Source organism: Beta vulgaris, chromosome 7 (genome assembly GCF_026745355.1).
Source record: "Beta vulgaris subsp. vulgaris cultivar EL10 chromosome 7, EL10.2, whole genome shotgun sequence".
In the NCBI taxonomy this organism is placed as follows: domain Eukaryota; kingdom Viridiplantae; phylum Streptophyta; class Magnoliopsida; order Caryophyllales; family Amaranthaceae; genus Beta; species Beta vulgaris.
The window spans coordinates 48081936-48097000 of NC_079208.1; the positions used below are offsets into that span (position 1 = coordinate 48081936).

The following is a 15065-nucleotide window of genomic DNA, read 5'->3' on the forward strand; positions in this document are numbered from 1 at the left end:
GCAAGTCGTGCCACCTTCATGGAGAGCAAAGACCTTACATTTAAAGCCGCCTATATGGACAGGCTATTATGTTGCACTTGCCGCCTAAATGGACGGACTCCGCCGCCTGGATGGACGGCTTACACTCAAAGAAAATGAATTTTTGGCCGGAAAATAGCTATAATGGTGGAGCTACCTGCTACCTTTTTCTTGTTATTTATGTCTTGTATTTTTTTTTTTTTAACTCTGAAAAAAAAAAGGGGGAGAAAGCATTGAAAGAAAATGATGAAAGAAGTAGCTAGATTTTCTTTGCACCGAAATGAAACAGCTAATAAGTAGCATCTACCTTCGGATTTTCTATAAATTGCAAAACTACTAGTTCCAAGGCCAATGTGATGACACATCAATTTGATGACTTGTCCCATGTTAATGTTTGTCAGCAACTTTTCCCATGCTAACTTGAAACTTTGTCATCTAGCAACCAAGTGGGCATTAAAGTTTACGTTTCCTATTCGAAGTTTGATGCAAGCTATGATAGTTCCAATGCATTTCTACACACAATTTGATTATTTGTTATTTACATATCACATAGCACTTTACGTATACATAATCTATCAACATATTTTAATCACATTTTCACACTCTTTATAATACACTCTTGCATGCACTAACACACATTGATCATGTACATGTTATAGTCAGTATCTATGCACTCATTTATATAATTTCTATGGACAAAAAAAAAATTATTACAATGACAGGTAATTTATGTATGATTGTTCCTTTTCTGTAAAATTATTACATATACTCTATTTCTCTTTTGGTTTTTGTCAAAATTTATGTATAACTCACTAGTGTTGTGAGAAATAGAGAGAGAAGTTATGCAAATATATCAGAGAGTATTGTATTGCATTGATGTTCGGTGTATTCACAAATGGTAGTATTTATAGGCACAAATCTTACTGTGTATTTGCATAAATCAACAATAACGGCAAGAAAAACTTACCATGCATTGAATGCATGGCAGTGGACTTCACTGTGTTCAACAGTGGAATTGGTCATTCCACTGTTTTCACAACACTCCCCCTTGAATGTCCACTGATAACTCATAACAGATGTTGTCCTATTTAGAATGCTGTTAGGAAAATCCATAACTAAGGAAAGGAGTATAACTATAATATATCCTTATATGCATAAAATTAACTGCCTCATTAAAAACCTTGTCAGGAAAAACCCGGTGGGATAAAAACCTGATCGAAGGGAAAAAGAGTGCAGCGCATATAATACTCCCCTGAATTAGCATAATCAGAAGATGACGCATTCCAATTTTTCGGACTAATTCTTCAAATTTCTTCGCCGGAAGGGATTTGGTGAATAAATCTGCAAGATTCTCACATGATTGGATTTGTCGAATGTTGATCGTCCCTTCCTTTTGGAGGTCATGAGTGAAGAAGAGCTTTGGTGATAAATGTTTAGTTCTGTCTCCTTTGATGTACCCTTCGCTTACTTGGGTGATGCATGCAGTATTGTCTTCGTAGATGATAGTTGGATTTGTTGTTATTGTTTCCATCCCGCATTCTTCTTGGATATTCTTGATCATTGACCTTAGCCATACACATTCCCTTCCAGCTTCATAAAGAGCAATTAATTCCGCATGATTTGATGATGTGGCCGTCAAAGTCTGCTTGTAGATTTCCAAGATATTGCAGTACCTCCATAAGTGAATACATATCCGGATTGAGACTTAGCCTTTTGTGGGTCTGAGAGGTAGCCAGCATCTGCATATCCAATGAGTGACGCATTGGGTCTTGACTGATAGAATAATCCGAGATCTTGTGTTCCTCGAAGATAACGTAATAAGTGTCTGACTCCATTCCAATGTCTCTTGGTTGGTGCATTGCTGTATCTAGCTAACAAGTTTACTGAAAAAGCTATGTCAGGTCGAGTATTGTTAGCCAAGTACATTAAAGCACCAATTGCACTTAGATATGGTACTTCAGGACCAAGAATCTCCTCGTTCTCTTCTCGTGGTCTGAATGGATCATCTTTCTCATTCAGGGAACGCACTACCATTGGAGAACTTATTGGGTGGGCTTTGTCCATGAAAAAACGTTTCAGGATTTTTTCTGTATAGTTTGATTGATGGACAAAAATCCCATTTCTTAGATGTTCCATTTGCAGGCCAAGGCAAAATTTTGTCTTCCCGAGATCTTTCATCTCAAATTCTTTCATCAAGTATTTTGCAGTCGCTTCAAGTTCTCTAGGAGTTCCGATAATGTTCAAATCATCGACATATACAGCAATGATCGCGAATCCTGATTTAGATCGCTTAATGAAAACACAGGGACTGATTTGATTATTTTTGAATCCTTCTTTCAATAGGTATTCACTAAGACGATTATACCACATTCTTCCAGATTGTTTTAACCCATAGAGTGATTTTCTCAATTTTATTGAGAACATCTCTTTGGGCATGCAATTTTCTGGTAGTTTTAGTCCTTCAGGAACTTTCATATAAATATCTGTGTCAAGTGAGCCATACAAATATGCGGTCACTACATCCATCAATCTCATTTGCAATCCTTTCGAAACTGATAAACTTACCAGAAATCTTAGTGTAGTTGCATCGACTACTGGAGAATATGTCTCATCATAATCAATCCCTGGCATTTGCGAAAGCCTTGGGCTACTAATCTTGCCTTATATCTAGTAACCTCATTTTTCTCATTTCGTTTTCTCACGAATACCCATTTGTACCCAACTGGTTTTACACCTTTTGGTATTTGGGTTATTTGACCGAATACTTCACGTTTTTCAAGTGATCTCAATTCTGCTTGAATTGCCTCTTTCCATTTTGGCCAATCTTTTCTACGGCGACATTCATCAACTGTATTTGGCTCTACATCATTTTCATCGTATGTCATTTCAACCGCTATCGAGTAAGCAAAAATTTCATTCAAGACAACATCTTTTCGATTCCATTGTCTCTTTGTAGAAACATAATTAATTGAAGTTTCATTGTTGTCTACGCTTTCATGTTCCTTTTCTTCTGGAACACGTTTCTCTTCATTTTTGTTTTCATCATGCTCTGTTGGGAGATTTATATTAATTTCGTTCGTTGTCTCCCCTTGCCTTTTCATTTTTCTCGGTTTTAAATCTTTAGAACCGGGTGGTCTGCCACGTTTTCGACGTGCTATTGACTCATTTTCAATTGCCTTATTGTCATTAGGAATTTCAATCCGTTCCGGAGCATTCGCAGCAGGTACATGTGACTTTGTCACTTTCTTAGAATCTGTGAATGCATCTGGCAATTGGTTTGCAATACTTTGCAGATGAACAATTTTCTTGACTTCTTGTTCACATGAATTTGTTCTCGGGTCCAGAAACGACATTTGCGATGCGTTCCATGTAATTTCCGATTTTATATTTTGTGGGTCCACTTTCTCTCCCCCTAAGGATGGGAATACCGACTCATTAAAATGACAGTCGGCAAATCGAGCCGTAAATAGATCACCAGTTGTTGGCTCTAAATATTTGATAATTGATGGAGATTCAAATCCAACATATATTCCCATCCTTCTTTGTGGACCCATTTTAGTACGTTGGGGCGGAGCAATAGGTACATGTACAGCGCACCCAAAAATTCTCAAATGTGAGATATTCGGTTCTCGACCAGATACTAATTGTAATGGTGAGAATTTGTGATAGGCTGTCGGCCTTAATCTTATCAATGTTGCCGCATGTAATATAGCATGACCCCAAGTAGTAGATGGCAATTTTGACCTCATTATTAATGGTCTTGCAATTAATTGTAGTCTTTTGATTAATGATTCAGCAAGACCATTTTGTGTATGTACATGAGGTACAGGGTGCTCAACAATAATCCCAATAGACATGCAATAGTCATTAAATGTTTGGGATGTAAATTCCCCAGCATTGTCTAATCTTATTTTCTTTATTGTATGATCTGGGAATTGAGTTCTTAATCGAATTATTTGAGCCAAAAGTTTTGCAAATGCAACATTTCTGCTTGACAGAAGGCTCACATGTGACCATCGAGTAGAGGCATCAATTAATACCATGAAATAACGAAATGGTCCACATGCAGGATGAATAGGCCCACAAATATCTCCTTGAATTCTTTCTAAAAACATTGGAGATTCAGTGGCAATCTTATTTATAGATGGCCTGATTATCAATTTGCCAAGTGAGCATGCAGAGCATGTTAATTCATTTGACCGAGGAATTTTGACATTCTTTATAGAGTGTCCATTGAGTTTTCAATGATTCTATGCATCATTCCTGTGCCAGGATGGCCTAATCGGTCATGCCATAGAGTAAATGATTTTCTATTATCTAACTTCTGGTTAGATATCATATTAATTTCAATCGGACGTATATCTATGCGATATAGTCCCGAGGAAATTGCTGGCAATTTTTCATAGATGTATTTCTTGCCGTTTTTCTCTGCCGTTAGGCATATGAATTCCTCTTTGTTCACTGTCATTGTTTCCAAATGGTAACCATTCTGACGTACATCTTTGAAACTTATGAGGTTCCTTCGAGATTTACTCGAATATAATGCGTCATTAATTATCAATTTTGTCCCATTTGGAAATATAATGCAAGCTTTTCCAGAGCCTTCAATTAGCTTGGCTGTCCCAGAAATTGTACTAACATTTGCTTGGAATATTGTAAGTTTTGAAAAATACTCTTTATTTTTCAATATGGTGTGTGTTGTCCCACTGTCCAGGAGACATTGTTCTTTAATTCCAACTTCTGATGAATTCATATCTTCATAAATAATAAATACGATGATTAGTATAAGAAAAATACATATTTTTATAAATAAACAAGGAACAAATACATGAAAGTGGATATTGAAGCAGTTGAAATAAACTAAGCACATTAATCGATTGTGATCTAAACAAACTTATTTTCAACTTCAGCATCATCCAAAAAAAATCTGAAACATCAAGGCTGGGCATGGATGTAGTGGCTTCATTAACAAAGTTTGCTTCAGCATTTTTTCCTTTGTTTTTTATTGAAGCTTGATATAGATCTACCAAATGTTTGGCAGTACGACATGTGCGGCCCCAGTGCCCAGTCATGCCACATCTATGGCAAGTATCATTTCCTTTATAGGACGTCTGCCTCTGATTTCCAGATGATTGTCCCCAATTTTTATCAGAATGTTTAAAATTATTATTTCTTGGGGAAAATCGGCCTCTTCCACGTCCACGCCCTCGGCCACGGTAATTACCACGTCCTCTCCCACGACCGTTGTAATTACCGCGTCCACCACTATGTATAGCATTTGCTTCTGGTGGATTAGAGCTTTCTATAGCATTTATCTCATGAGTGGCTGAAGACCCCGTAGGTCTAAGATTATGATTTTTCAGCAAAAGATCATTATTTTGTTCAGCCACAAGTAGTACTGAGATTAGCTCAGAGTACTTTTTGAAAGCTCTGAACCTGTATTGTTCTGCCAATATGATATTAGAGGCGTGGAAAGTGGAGAGCGTTTTGTTTATCATTTGCTCTTCTGTGATGGGATGATCACAATATCTTAACAATGATACAATTCTAAACAATGTTGAATTGTAATCACTGACCTTTTAAAATCCTGGAACCTCAGATTGGTCCAGTCATAATGTGCCTTTGGGAGAAGCACATTTTTGTGATGCCCATATCTTTCATTTAGGCTATCCCATAGTTCTTTTGGATCATCCACAAGTAGATATTCACTTTTTAAACTTTCATGTAAATGATGTCTTAGGAGGACTAAGGCTTTTGCCTTTTCTTGTACAGTCGCAATTTTAACTGATGCGGCTGTTGTAGTTGCATCCCCTTGTTGGGTTGTCACATCTTTAATTGTATGTTCCAGTCCTTGGGCCTTTAAATTCATTTGGGCGTCCACCGTCCATTCTAAAAACTTTTGCCCAGATAGATCTAGTATGTTAAATTGTCTTTTCACTAGATCTCCCATTCTTTTGACTACAAATAGGTAAATATTTGAAATTAGTAATGATGATAAATCACATATATATATTATCTCCCCTGATTTATATCATTATTATTATAGATAAATAATACAAACAAAAAAAACTAAAAATAGCGTACAACAATAATGAAGCTAAGCAAAAAAAAACAAGAAAATACCAAAAATAGAAACAAAATACAACAAGTGAATAAACAAAAAAAACTTCCTAAAATGCACTTAAAGACAAAAAAAATTGATATTCATGTGCATTTTTCGCCATTCTTCCGGGGGAAATTTTTTTTTGTCTCCTATTTATGTATTAGGAGATATATCATTAATGCCATGAGGAGGAAAAAGAAACCGGCTATAAGAAATAAGTAGAGTTTTATTTTCCTAAAATCCTCTTCAAAAGAGGAAGATGAGGGTGGAGGACGGTTGTCGTCGGCGTTAAACATGGTGGCCGGAAGGTTGAGGAAGAAGGAAAAAAATTTGTGGGTTTAGAGAAAGAAAAATCGGAAGAAGATAAGGGATATGTGGTGAAAATGGGGATGGTAATCCGCTTTTATAGAGGGTTATCCCTAACTGTGCAGTTCATATACAGTTAAAAAATATACAACGCAATAAAATTCTAATATTGACAAATATATATTAGAGCATGCTAGTAAATTGGTAATATAATATATGTAACTTAAATGCAAAAAAAAGTAGAAGATTAGAGACAATAATATATAATAATGTTCTGAATGCTTGTTCCCTGCATACATACGACATTATTGCACATATAAGACATAATAATGCTATCACTTCACTAGGCCGTCCATATAGGTGGCAATAAAAAAATTAACCTGTCCATATAGGCGGTTTAAGAGCAGATAAAATAAAATAACGTAAATAAAATGTCCTTGCCCTCCATGAAGGTGGCGTTAAAATTATTTGTTTTCTGCGTTAGTAGTATGGTGACGTTTACTACTAGTTTCTTCCTGTTCATCTCTATCTCTTTTATTACTGGGCGGAGGTTGATTTTCAGCTGGTTGTATAGGAGGGTTATTATTGGTGTTGGGAACAGGGTTTGTGGGTTTTCTCTGGTATGAGTATTTGTACCGTTGTTACGGTTACTGGGTCGGGGCTGTATTACAGTTCCCCTCGCTGGGTTGGTAGTGAATGGCACATTGTTTCGCTCTATCCAAAAATAAATACCCGAGACAGAGACATTGTGTAAAACAATGTTAATCCGTTACTTTGTTGGTCCATGTTCGGGTAGTAAAAGGGTTGGGCTTGGAGAAAAAAAATTTAAACTTAAAAACAAAATGGATGTAAAAATTTTAAAGATACCTTAAAAAAATTTCCGGTAGAACACTCGTGCTGATAACGTGTTGTGAGAAATAGAGAGAGAAGTTATGCAAATATATCAGAGAGTATTGTATTGCATTGATGTTCGGTGTATTCACAAATGGTAGTATTTATAGGCACAAATCTTACTGTGTATTTGCATAAATCAACAATAACGGCAAGAAAAACTTACCATGCATTGAATGCATGGCAGTGGACTTCACTGTGTTCAACAGTGGAATTGGTCATTCCACTGTTTTCACAACAACTAGTATATATTTACCTATTAAATGTGAATGGTGTTTTTACACCACTATAAAAGGGATTTTAACCCTTTTCATTTTCTCGTCCGCCTCCCTCACTCACTTCTACCCCATAAAATTTTCTCTCTCATAAAACTTCACAAATTTCATCTCCACTATTTTCGGCCACCATGTACAATGCCGGAAACCGCCATCCTCAAAACGACACACCAAATCTTCTAGAATCTTTCAGACAGTTGAAGGTCATGTTTTACTGGGGAATGATACTTATAACAATTTTAGTAGGAATTATTGTAATTCTGTTTCTGCATATTGTAAAACGCAATTATAATGCTTAATTATGTAAATTTTCTATTACTATGCTATTAACACATGTGGTTTATTTTTGGACATGATAGTCACATTCTGGTTAAACAAAAAAAAATGCAGCCTTTTTATATATATTTATTGTTCACCTTTCATGTTATTATCATGTTTCGAACCCTTAACCTCTTGAACGGTTAAGGATTCTCGGACCACTATGGCTTACATCCCAGTGTGATTTTCTTTCGGAACGCTATATATTTATGCATTAATTTTCTACTAATACTTTTGAAACATCACATGAACTCATAAATGGCTAGACTTGCAAATCGAAACTTTGAGATCCTTGAAGCCTCAGGCCAAAGGTATCTAGAATGGAGGGTGGATGCAAAAGCTTACCTAAAGTCACTTAGCCTCGACCACACCATTGTCGAAGGTGGTACCCCTACCCCTTTGGAGCAAGCGAAAGCATTGTTGTACCTCAAACACCATATACACGAAGAACTCAAATCTGAATACATCCTTGTGGAAGATCCCAAAGAGTTATGGGATAACCTAAAGGATAAATTTGAGCATTTGCAAAGAATTATCGCTCCAAGGACCCAACATGAATGGTCAGTACTCAGGTTTCAGGACTTTGCATCAGTACGCGAGTACAATTATGTAGTACTAATTCGCATCACCTCACAGCTAAAGCTGTGCGAAGAACCTGTGTCTGAACGAGCCATGATTGAGAAAACCTTCTCTACTATGCATGCCAATAATGTTGTTCAGCAAGAACAATATCGTGAAAGGCGTTGCCAAAAGTTCTGCGACCTAATTGCCATCCTTTTGGTTGCAGAACAGAACAATCAAATCCTGCTCTCAATTCATAATCAAAGGCCAGCAGGTACCAGTGCAGCAGCAGTTGAAACAAATGCCACTAGAGGTGGCAAGCGCTGGAATAAGCGGGGAGGTAACTCAAACTGGAATGGCCAGTTCAAAAATAGGGGTAATGGAGAAAGAAATGACAATGGAAGTGGCAGAGGAAGAGGACGAGGATGCCAAAACTGGCGCCCAAATAGAGGACGCGGAGGAAGAAACTCCCAACAAAGAACACAAGAGAAATGTTTAAAATGTGGCATTCAAGGGCATTGGGCGAATGAATGCCGCACAACCAAACATCTTGTGGATCTATATGTGGCCTCTACTAAGGGTCAAGGGAGACGCGGCGAAACAAATTTCGTCACTGAAACTACTCCACTCCCGGACCTCGATGTAGCTGATTACCTCATGGATGATATTTCTAATGCCTAGCCCTCTTATTCCCCCTAGATCAACCTATGATGTTGTTTTATCACTTCACTTCATGTACACTTGTCTTACTTGATGTCTCTTGTAATGCTTTCGAGAAGCGAATCAAGCGACGGATTTCCTGGCTAACAAGGGTCACTCGGTGCATTCTCCACATCGATGGTTTGAGTTACATGATCATGTTTTCCTCTCTATCATCCGTAAGGATGTGTTAGGTTGGTCTTATATAGACTAATATATTTTTCTCTCCTTATTAAAAAAAAATAATAGTTTGAATAAGGTAATTTCTTTAAAAAAAATAAACAATTCCACTCGAATCGATTGAACATTATGCACAGCTCGTCGATGTACAACAGTACAAGTAATAAGCCCCGATATGAACTCGGAATTATCCATGTCTTCTTAACCCCTGAAACAAACAGTGAATCAGAAGATAAAATTGAGATCTTTGGATATAATCGCCCACTTTTCTTACCCAACAAAGGAGAAATAGTTGAGAAGTTGGCATCAAAACCCAATTCAGCTCAGTTCATTAAGCACTTTCTGTTGTTGTTTTGGGGCGGGAACATAGATGCTCCCTGTGTACAAAAATTGCATAGTTCAACCATTAAATTGAAAAGATGGTGAAATTGGGAAGTGAGAAATCAATTACATTCTTTTGGTTTTTAATTTTTGTTATTGCAGTAATACTCGGATTATTTGCAGTTGAAGCTCTCCCTCATCAAAATCAGGTTCCTACTTTTTACTTTGTTTAATGTTTACTAATTGATTTTTTTTTTGGAGAAATTAAGGATTTGAAACAAGAAATTAGTTGATTTAGCTTAGTGGGTTATTTTTAATTTTTAAGTCTCTTGTTAAATTGAAGCAATTTAAGAAAAGTTATGTACTTTAAATTGTTTGAATTGGGTTGAAATTGATCTAAGTTAATTCTTAACCTAAGTAAACATCTTTGGAGTTTCTGGATTAATTGTGTTTTTTTTTGTGATTAGGGTTTGATGGAGAATGCTGAATCTAGGTGATGTTCAATGCTTTTTGTGCCATATCTCCTAGTTTTTGTTTTTGAAGTTTGTTTGTTTCCCCCCCTCTAATTCTATGTAAAAGTTCTAATTTTTATAACTTTATTGCTAAAATATTCAGAGATTTAGAAAAAGAACATAAACAAACCCATGAGATTCATTGCTCAAGGGAAAGAAGTAGGGCAGCTTGGGAAATCATCGAAAAGGTACCGTTATGTAATGCTGCATTGTTTTTTGATATAATCTGCTTGTTGTGAACTCAGAATTAATGGTTAATGGTATTGCAAAACTTATACTTGACAGTATATAATGCATTTTGTGGAGCGGGAAAGATACGAAATCCCGAGGACATGTAGGCTTCATCCAGAAAATGATCTCTTTAGAGATCAGGAGGAGCACAAGATTAAAGGGGATGTGAATGAATGGCAATGTGGATATTGTAAGAAAAGCTTCTTATCAGAAGAATTTCTTGATCGGCATTTTGACAGAAGACATTACAATCTTCTCAATTTTGTAAGTTGCAGTTTTCTCAATCTTGATTTACGTGGAATTTTTTTAATTGTGATGCTTGAGAACTAAATAGATCCTCTCCTTTATTTATTCCATTAGTTTTTATCTATGACTCGTCAAAATTGTAGTTCCTCCCCTCGGTTGGGAAGGATGCCCGTTTAAGAAAGATTCAAAAAAATTAGTTCTTGTTCAAAGGACTATGGCTTTTGGACTGGCTAGCATTAGTAGAAATGGGTTGCGTAAATGGGAAGGAGTTTAATTAGGGTAGTATCATTACACGAAGGGTATTTTGCTACTTTTGGGAAAGTCGCCTTTTTTAGGACAACCTAAAAAGACTATCACGAAGGGTACATTGCTACTTTTGGAAAGTCGCATTTTTTAGGACAGCCTAAAAAGACTATGTTTTTACTTGCTTCGTGCTATTATCTTTTGTAAATGATAAGTCCCTTATGTAAGCATCTCATTATTTAGTGAATTGTGCTAAACTTTTTTTTTTCTTCCCAAAAGAATAGGCCATGGTTAAGGTTAGATAGTGAAGAATAAATGTTCGCTATAGGTTTACTACAGTCTACATTGCTATTATGTTCTTTGTCCCTTGGAAAGAGGGCTTATGTGTAAAATCTTATTGCAGACTGGAAGCAAGTGCTTGGCAGATTTGTGTGGTGCATTGCATTGTGATCATGTTCTGAATTCAAAATCAACTAGAATCAAGTGCAACCCTGCAGCTGCTGCAAGAAATCGCCACTTGTGTGAGGTTACTTTTTAGTTTTTATATGTTTGAGCCTCTCAATGGTTATCTATCACAAAGGAAAGGAATCCTTTTAAATCTTTTCAGCACAAGGTTTTAGTTTGATACAAGAACAGAACTTGATCTCTCTGACACCCTTTCCTCCCCTTCCAAACAAAAGAAAATGGGCCGTCACTCTCCCTCCCTTCCTCTTCTGTCCAAAATTTCCATCTGAAGTCTGAACACATTGTTAATGTTTTTTGGTTGGCTGCTTTTGTTTTAATACCTGGAATGTTGTGTGCAGAGTCTAGCTGATACATGCTTTCCTGTGAGCCATGGACCATCTGCAAGCCGTCTTCACGGTATTAATTCTTAGAAAGAATAGTTTGTTATATATTTACATTATCTTTTCTCTCTCCCCGCTTCCTTTGTTATTTAAGGGGGTGGGGGTTAGGACCACAGGGGTATGAAATATGCATCACTGCAGTGGGTGTTGTAATTGAAATTAGGTTGCACCAAGTTGATTTACCCAACATACTAATCTCATTGTCTGGATTGTTCACTCTTGTAACGTCTCACTTTTCCTGGCAGAGTTATTTTTGCAACAATTCTGTTATGCTCACACGTGCTCAGGAGGGAAAAAACCATTCTCAAAAGGAGGAAGGGTAAGGTCTTGTTCTTTCTTTATTAATTAATCTCTCAAATAGGAGTAAGTAATAAAATTCTCTCCTTGGGATTAGTGACCTATAGCAACCAAGAAATTATAGTATTCGTCTGTTTTCTGTACCTTTCCCTCATCTGGTATTGCACAAGAAATTCATGAGCATGCTTGATATGTTTTTTATAAATTATTATTCTGGCATATTCTAGGAAAGTCATGCACTGATGCAAGTACCTATTGAGATTGTGGTTATGGTAAAATAAAGCTAAACTACAAAGCATTTGGCTATAGAAGAAATAAGATGACTTGTCAACAAAGTTTAGAAGTATTTCGGCTATAAAAATAGGTGAAAGAACCAATCTAAAAGATTTGTAATATAGTTTCCATTTCTCGTCATTACTGAACCATGCTGTAATGTGAACAACTTTTTAATGATTTTTCTGCTTTTCATCTGTACAGAAGCAGACAAGTGCGTTGTACATTGCCGCCTCAATATTGACATTAATGTTACTTCCCCTTTTCTATGTTTTGGTGTGTTTGCACCAGAGGTATGTGAGATATATCTCAGCACGTCATTTCCTTTTTTGCTATGCTTTCAAGCAGAAGATTGAAGATGTCTTCCTATTTTTTTCAGTGAAATACGAAAGGATACCCAGCAGCTCAAGCGAATTTCAAGATTGGGCCGCAAAGCAAAACCTATGTGACCAGTAGAAAAGGTTAGAACCGCCTAACCAAGTATTGTATGTTTCCCCCTTTTATCAGTATGCATCTATTAAGCTTGGGTTGTAAAACTCACACATTTCTTTCTGTTTCGTGCTATGTTAGGAAAATTGCAAAAGCAAACTATTTCATATTCCACCTAATGGTTCATGCTCTTGGAATATGAAGCTGTACGACTTCATATTTGTTGTATCTCTCCCTTGAGAAACTGATTTTGTTATAGGGTGACTGGTAACTTGTGGATTAAAAAGGATTGAGGGTCTCCTAAAAACTTTTTGAAGATGCACAGAAAGCTCACGTTTTGAGGAACTCAATGAAGCAGATCAGCTTATTGCTTGGCGTCGTTCATGTCACTTAGCAAGTCCCAACAATCACTAACCAAAAAGGTTTCATCGAACATCAGTACTAGCATTTTCTTTTTAATGTAGGCCGTTTCAGAATTCATGTTCCAAATTCAATTTATCAGTGACCAACGAGTCGTATTTAATGATTGGATTGGACTGCAGATTGTCAGTGCAGTCATATACGTGTTTATTTTTCGCTGGATGGTGCAGTATTGAATTAGAGGTTAAAAGGTTTGTTATACATATTATTTTGAATGAATTGAGACTAATAGTTGATGTATCTGGCAGCTCCTTAAATCATTTCAAAATGCCTTGGGTGGTCAAAGCGGGCTCTCAAAACCCCCTGATAAAGTGTTGAGCATGGATTCCTAGCCGGCTAGCCCCCATTAGAAGCTTCTTTTGATTACCCCATTTCATCTATAAGATGATGGTGAACTTGAATATCATGTAATGGAGATGCCTATCAATACATTGATGTAGTCGTCGATGAAAAAGTTGAAACTCTCCACGGGGAATGATTAGGGATGGGCATGAGTCGGATTTGGGATGGGTCCAACACTCCAGCCTGACTCAGATTCATAAATTTTGATTTAGACCTTGTGCCAGACCCACAAAGTCTAAAAGATCTGGCCCTGCCTAGATCAAATGAATATGGCGGGTCTTGGATCTAAAACAAGTTCAAAATGTGTCCCAAGCTTATCAAGAGTTTTTTTTATTAATTATTAAAATGATAAAATACCAAAATAATAATCTACTTCTTCTACAAAACATTTCAAATTAAAGCATCCACATCAAGTTGGTTTTAGTCCTGGTCGATAATGGATAAATGAGAAGTCTAGGGCTCGAAAACTGGAGTCACTTGATTTAAAATTTAACTATTAGGGTAAAAAGTTTTATTGCTTATTATATATTTTTATTGTTATATATTTTTAATGTGTAAAAAAAAAGGTTGTGAAATGGGCTTGGGTCGCAAATCTAGAGTCTAGACCCAAACCCGATTTTCAACTCCCATACTCAGATGCTATCCAAATTCAATGAGTCTCAAAATTCTAGACCTAAATCCTTTAAAAAAGGATTCAATCGGGTCTGGGTTGCGTCTTGGGTCTATGCTCATTCCTAAGAGTGATATGTCTAATGTGTGAATCTCGAGTCTCGAACCAAACACCGGGGTTTTCATTTGAAAAAGAAAGATAGTTTTCTCATATAAATGGAGGTTATTTTGGAGGAATGGTTGTGTTTTCAATGGTGGGTTTATAATGTCTTATGCGAGTACTCGTTCGTGATTTTGGTTTGAAAGAAGACTGCAGGATACTTGCATTTCTTTAGGTTAACCTAAAACAATTGTTCTATAGCTTCAGTGCCGAGCTTTGCTGTACAAAGAGAGATTGTGTGTGAGATATACTATTAATCAATCATTCCTAAATCCTAATAATTTTTTTAATCCAATCTTAACTTGCTAAAAGTATAACTAAGGTAGTAATGTTAGCTAATTTTTGGAGAGGCCAAATCACCACTCTTTTGCCATGGGTTTGAAGGGAGTAAGAAGTCTAACTAGCTATGTTTGAAAAAACACACATTCTTATATACGGCCGGTCACACCAGAAATTTCGTGAGTCGCCGGTCATATATAATCCCAGGTGGAAATTAGCCCTTCTTCTTCCGCATGATTTTCCCGTGAAATCTCCGATCCGGTCCAACTTCCTGTCCGGACCGGTTTGTGCACACCTCTAGCCTTCATATCATCACTTCTCAATCACCTATCATAAACCATAATATAAGGGAATTAACTAGGAAAAGTTTGTAATCCTAACAAAATTTAAGCGTAGGGAAAATTATTAGAGTTATGGTATGTAATATTATCGGTTTTTTCACCAAGTACCCCCGAGTTTTCAAAAAATTCACCTGGTACCCTCCATGTTTTCAAAATTCACCAGGTA

The 15065-nt window shown here is 36.6% G+C and overlaps 2 protein-coding genes across 3 annotated transcripts; both read left to right on the top strand.

Annotated features, from left to right (window-relative positions):
• Positions 1 to 8169: 8169 nt before the first annotated feature.
• Positions 8170 to 9153, top strand: LOC104908773 (uncharacterized). The gene has a single exon (XM_010697924.1). The coding sequence runs from the start codon at positions 8170 to 8172 to the stop codon at positions 9151 to 9153; it is 984 nt and encodes a 327-aa protein (XP_010696226.1).
• A 314-nt stretch (positions 9154 to 9467) lies between these two features.
• On the top strand, positions 9468 to 13408 carry LOC104908737 (uncharacterized). Of its 2 annotated transcripts, XM_010697887.4 has the most exons (10): positions 9473 to 9881; positions 10140 to 10165; positions 10288 to 10372; positions 10470 to 10679; positions 11308 to 11430; positions 11708 to 11765; positions 11995 to 12068; positions 12524 to 12612; positions 12699 to 12780; positions 12890 to 13408. In XM_010697887.4, exons 1-9 carry the CDS (start codon positions 9771 to 9773, stop codon positions 12766 to 12768), a joined length of 846 nt encoding a protein of 281 aa, XP_010696189.1. In that variant the 5' UTR covers positions 9473 to 9770; the 3' UTR covers positions 12769 to 12780; positions 12890 to 13408. The 2 variants fall into 2 exon arrangements, with proteins under 2 accessions (XP_057252336.1, XP_010696189.1); XM_057396353.1 differs by lacking the exon at positions 12890 to 13408 and having other exon boundaries at positions 9468 to 9881; positions 11995 to 12073; positions 12699 to 12785.
• The last annotated feature ends 1657 nt before the right edge of the window (positions 13409 to 15065 follow it).

Bases quoted from the DNA above. Each gene is read 5' to 3' on its own strand.
- LOC104908773 (XM_010697924.1), top strand. From the start codon at position 8,170: ATGGCTAGACTTGCAAATCGAAACTTTGAGATCCTTGAAGCCTCAGGC.
- LOC104908737 (XM_010697887.4), top strand. From the start codon at position 9,771: ATGGTGAAATTGGGAAGTGAGAAATCAATTACATTCTTTTGGTTTTTA. The intron at 9,882-10,139 runs GTTCCTACTTTT...TTTTGTGATTAG, and splicing joins CTCTCCCTCATCAAAATCAG to GGTTTGATGGAGAATGCTGA. The intron at 11,431-11,707 runs GTTACTTTTTAG...TGTTGTGTGCAG, and splicing joins GAAATCGCCACTTGTGTGAG to AGTCTAGCTGATACATGCTT.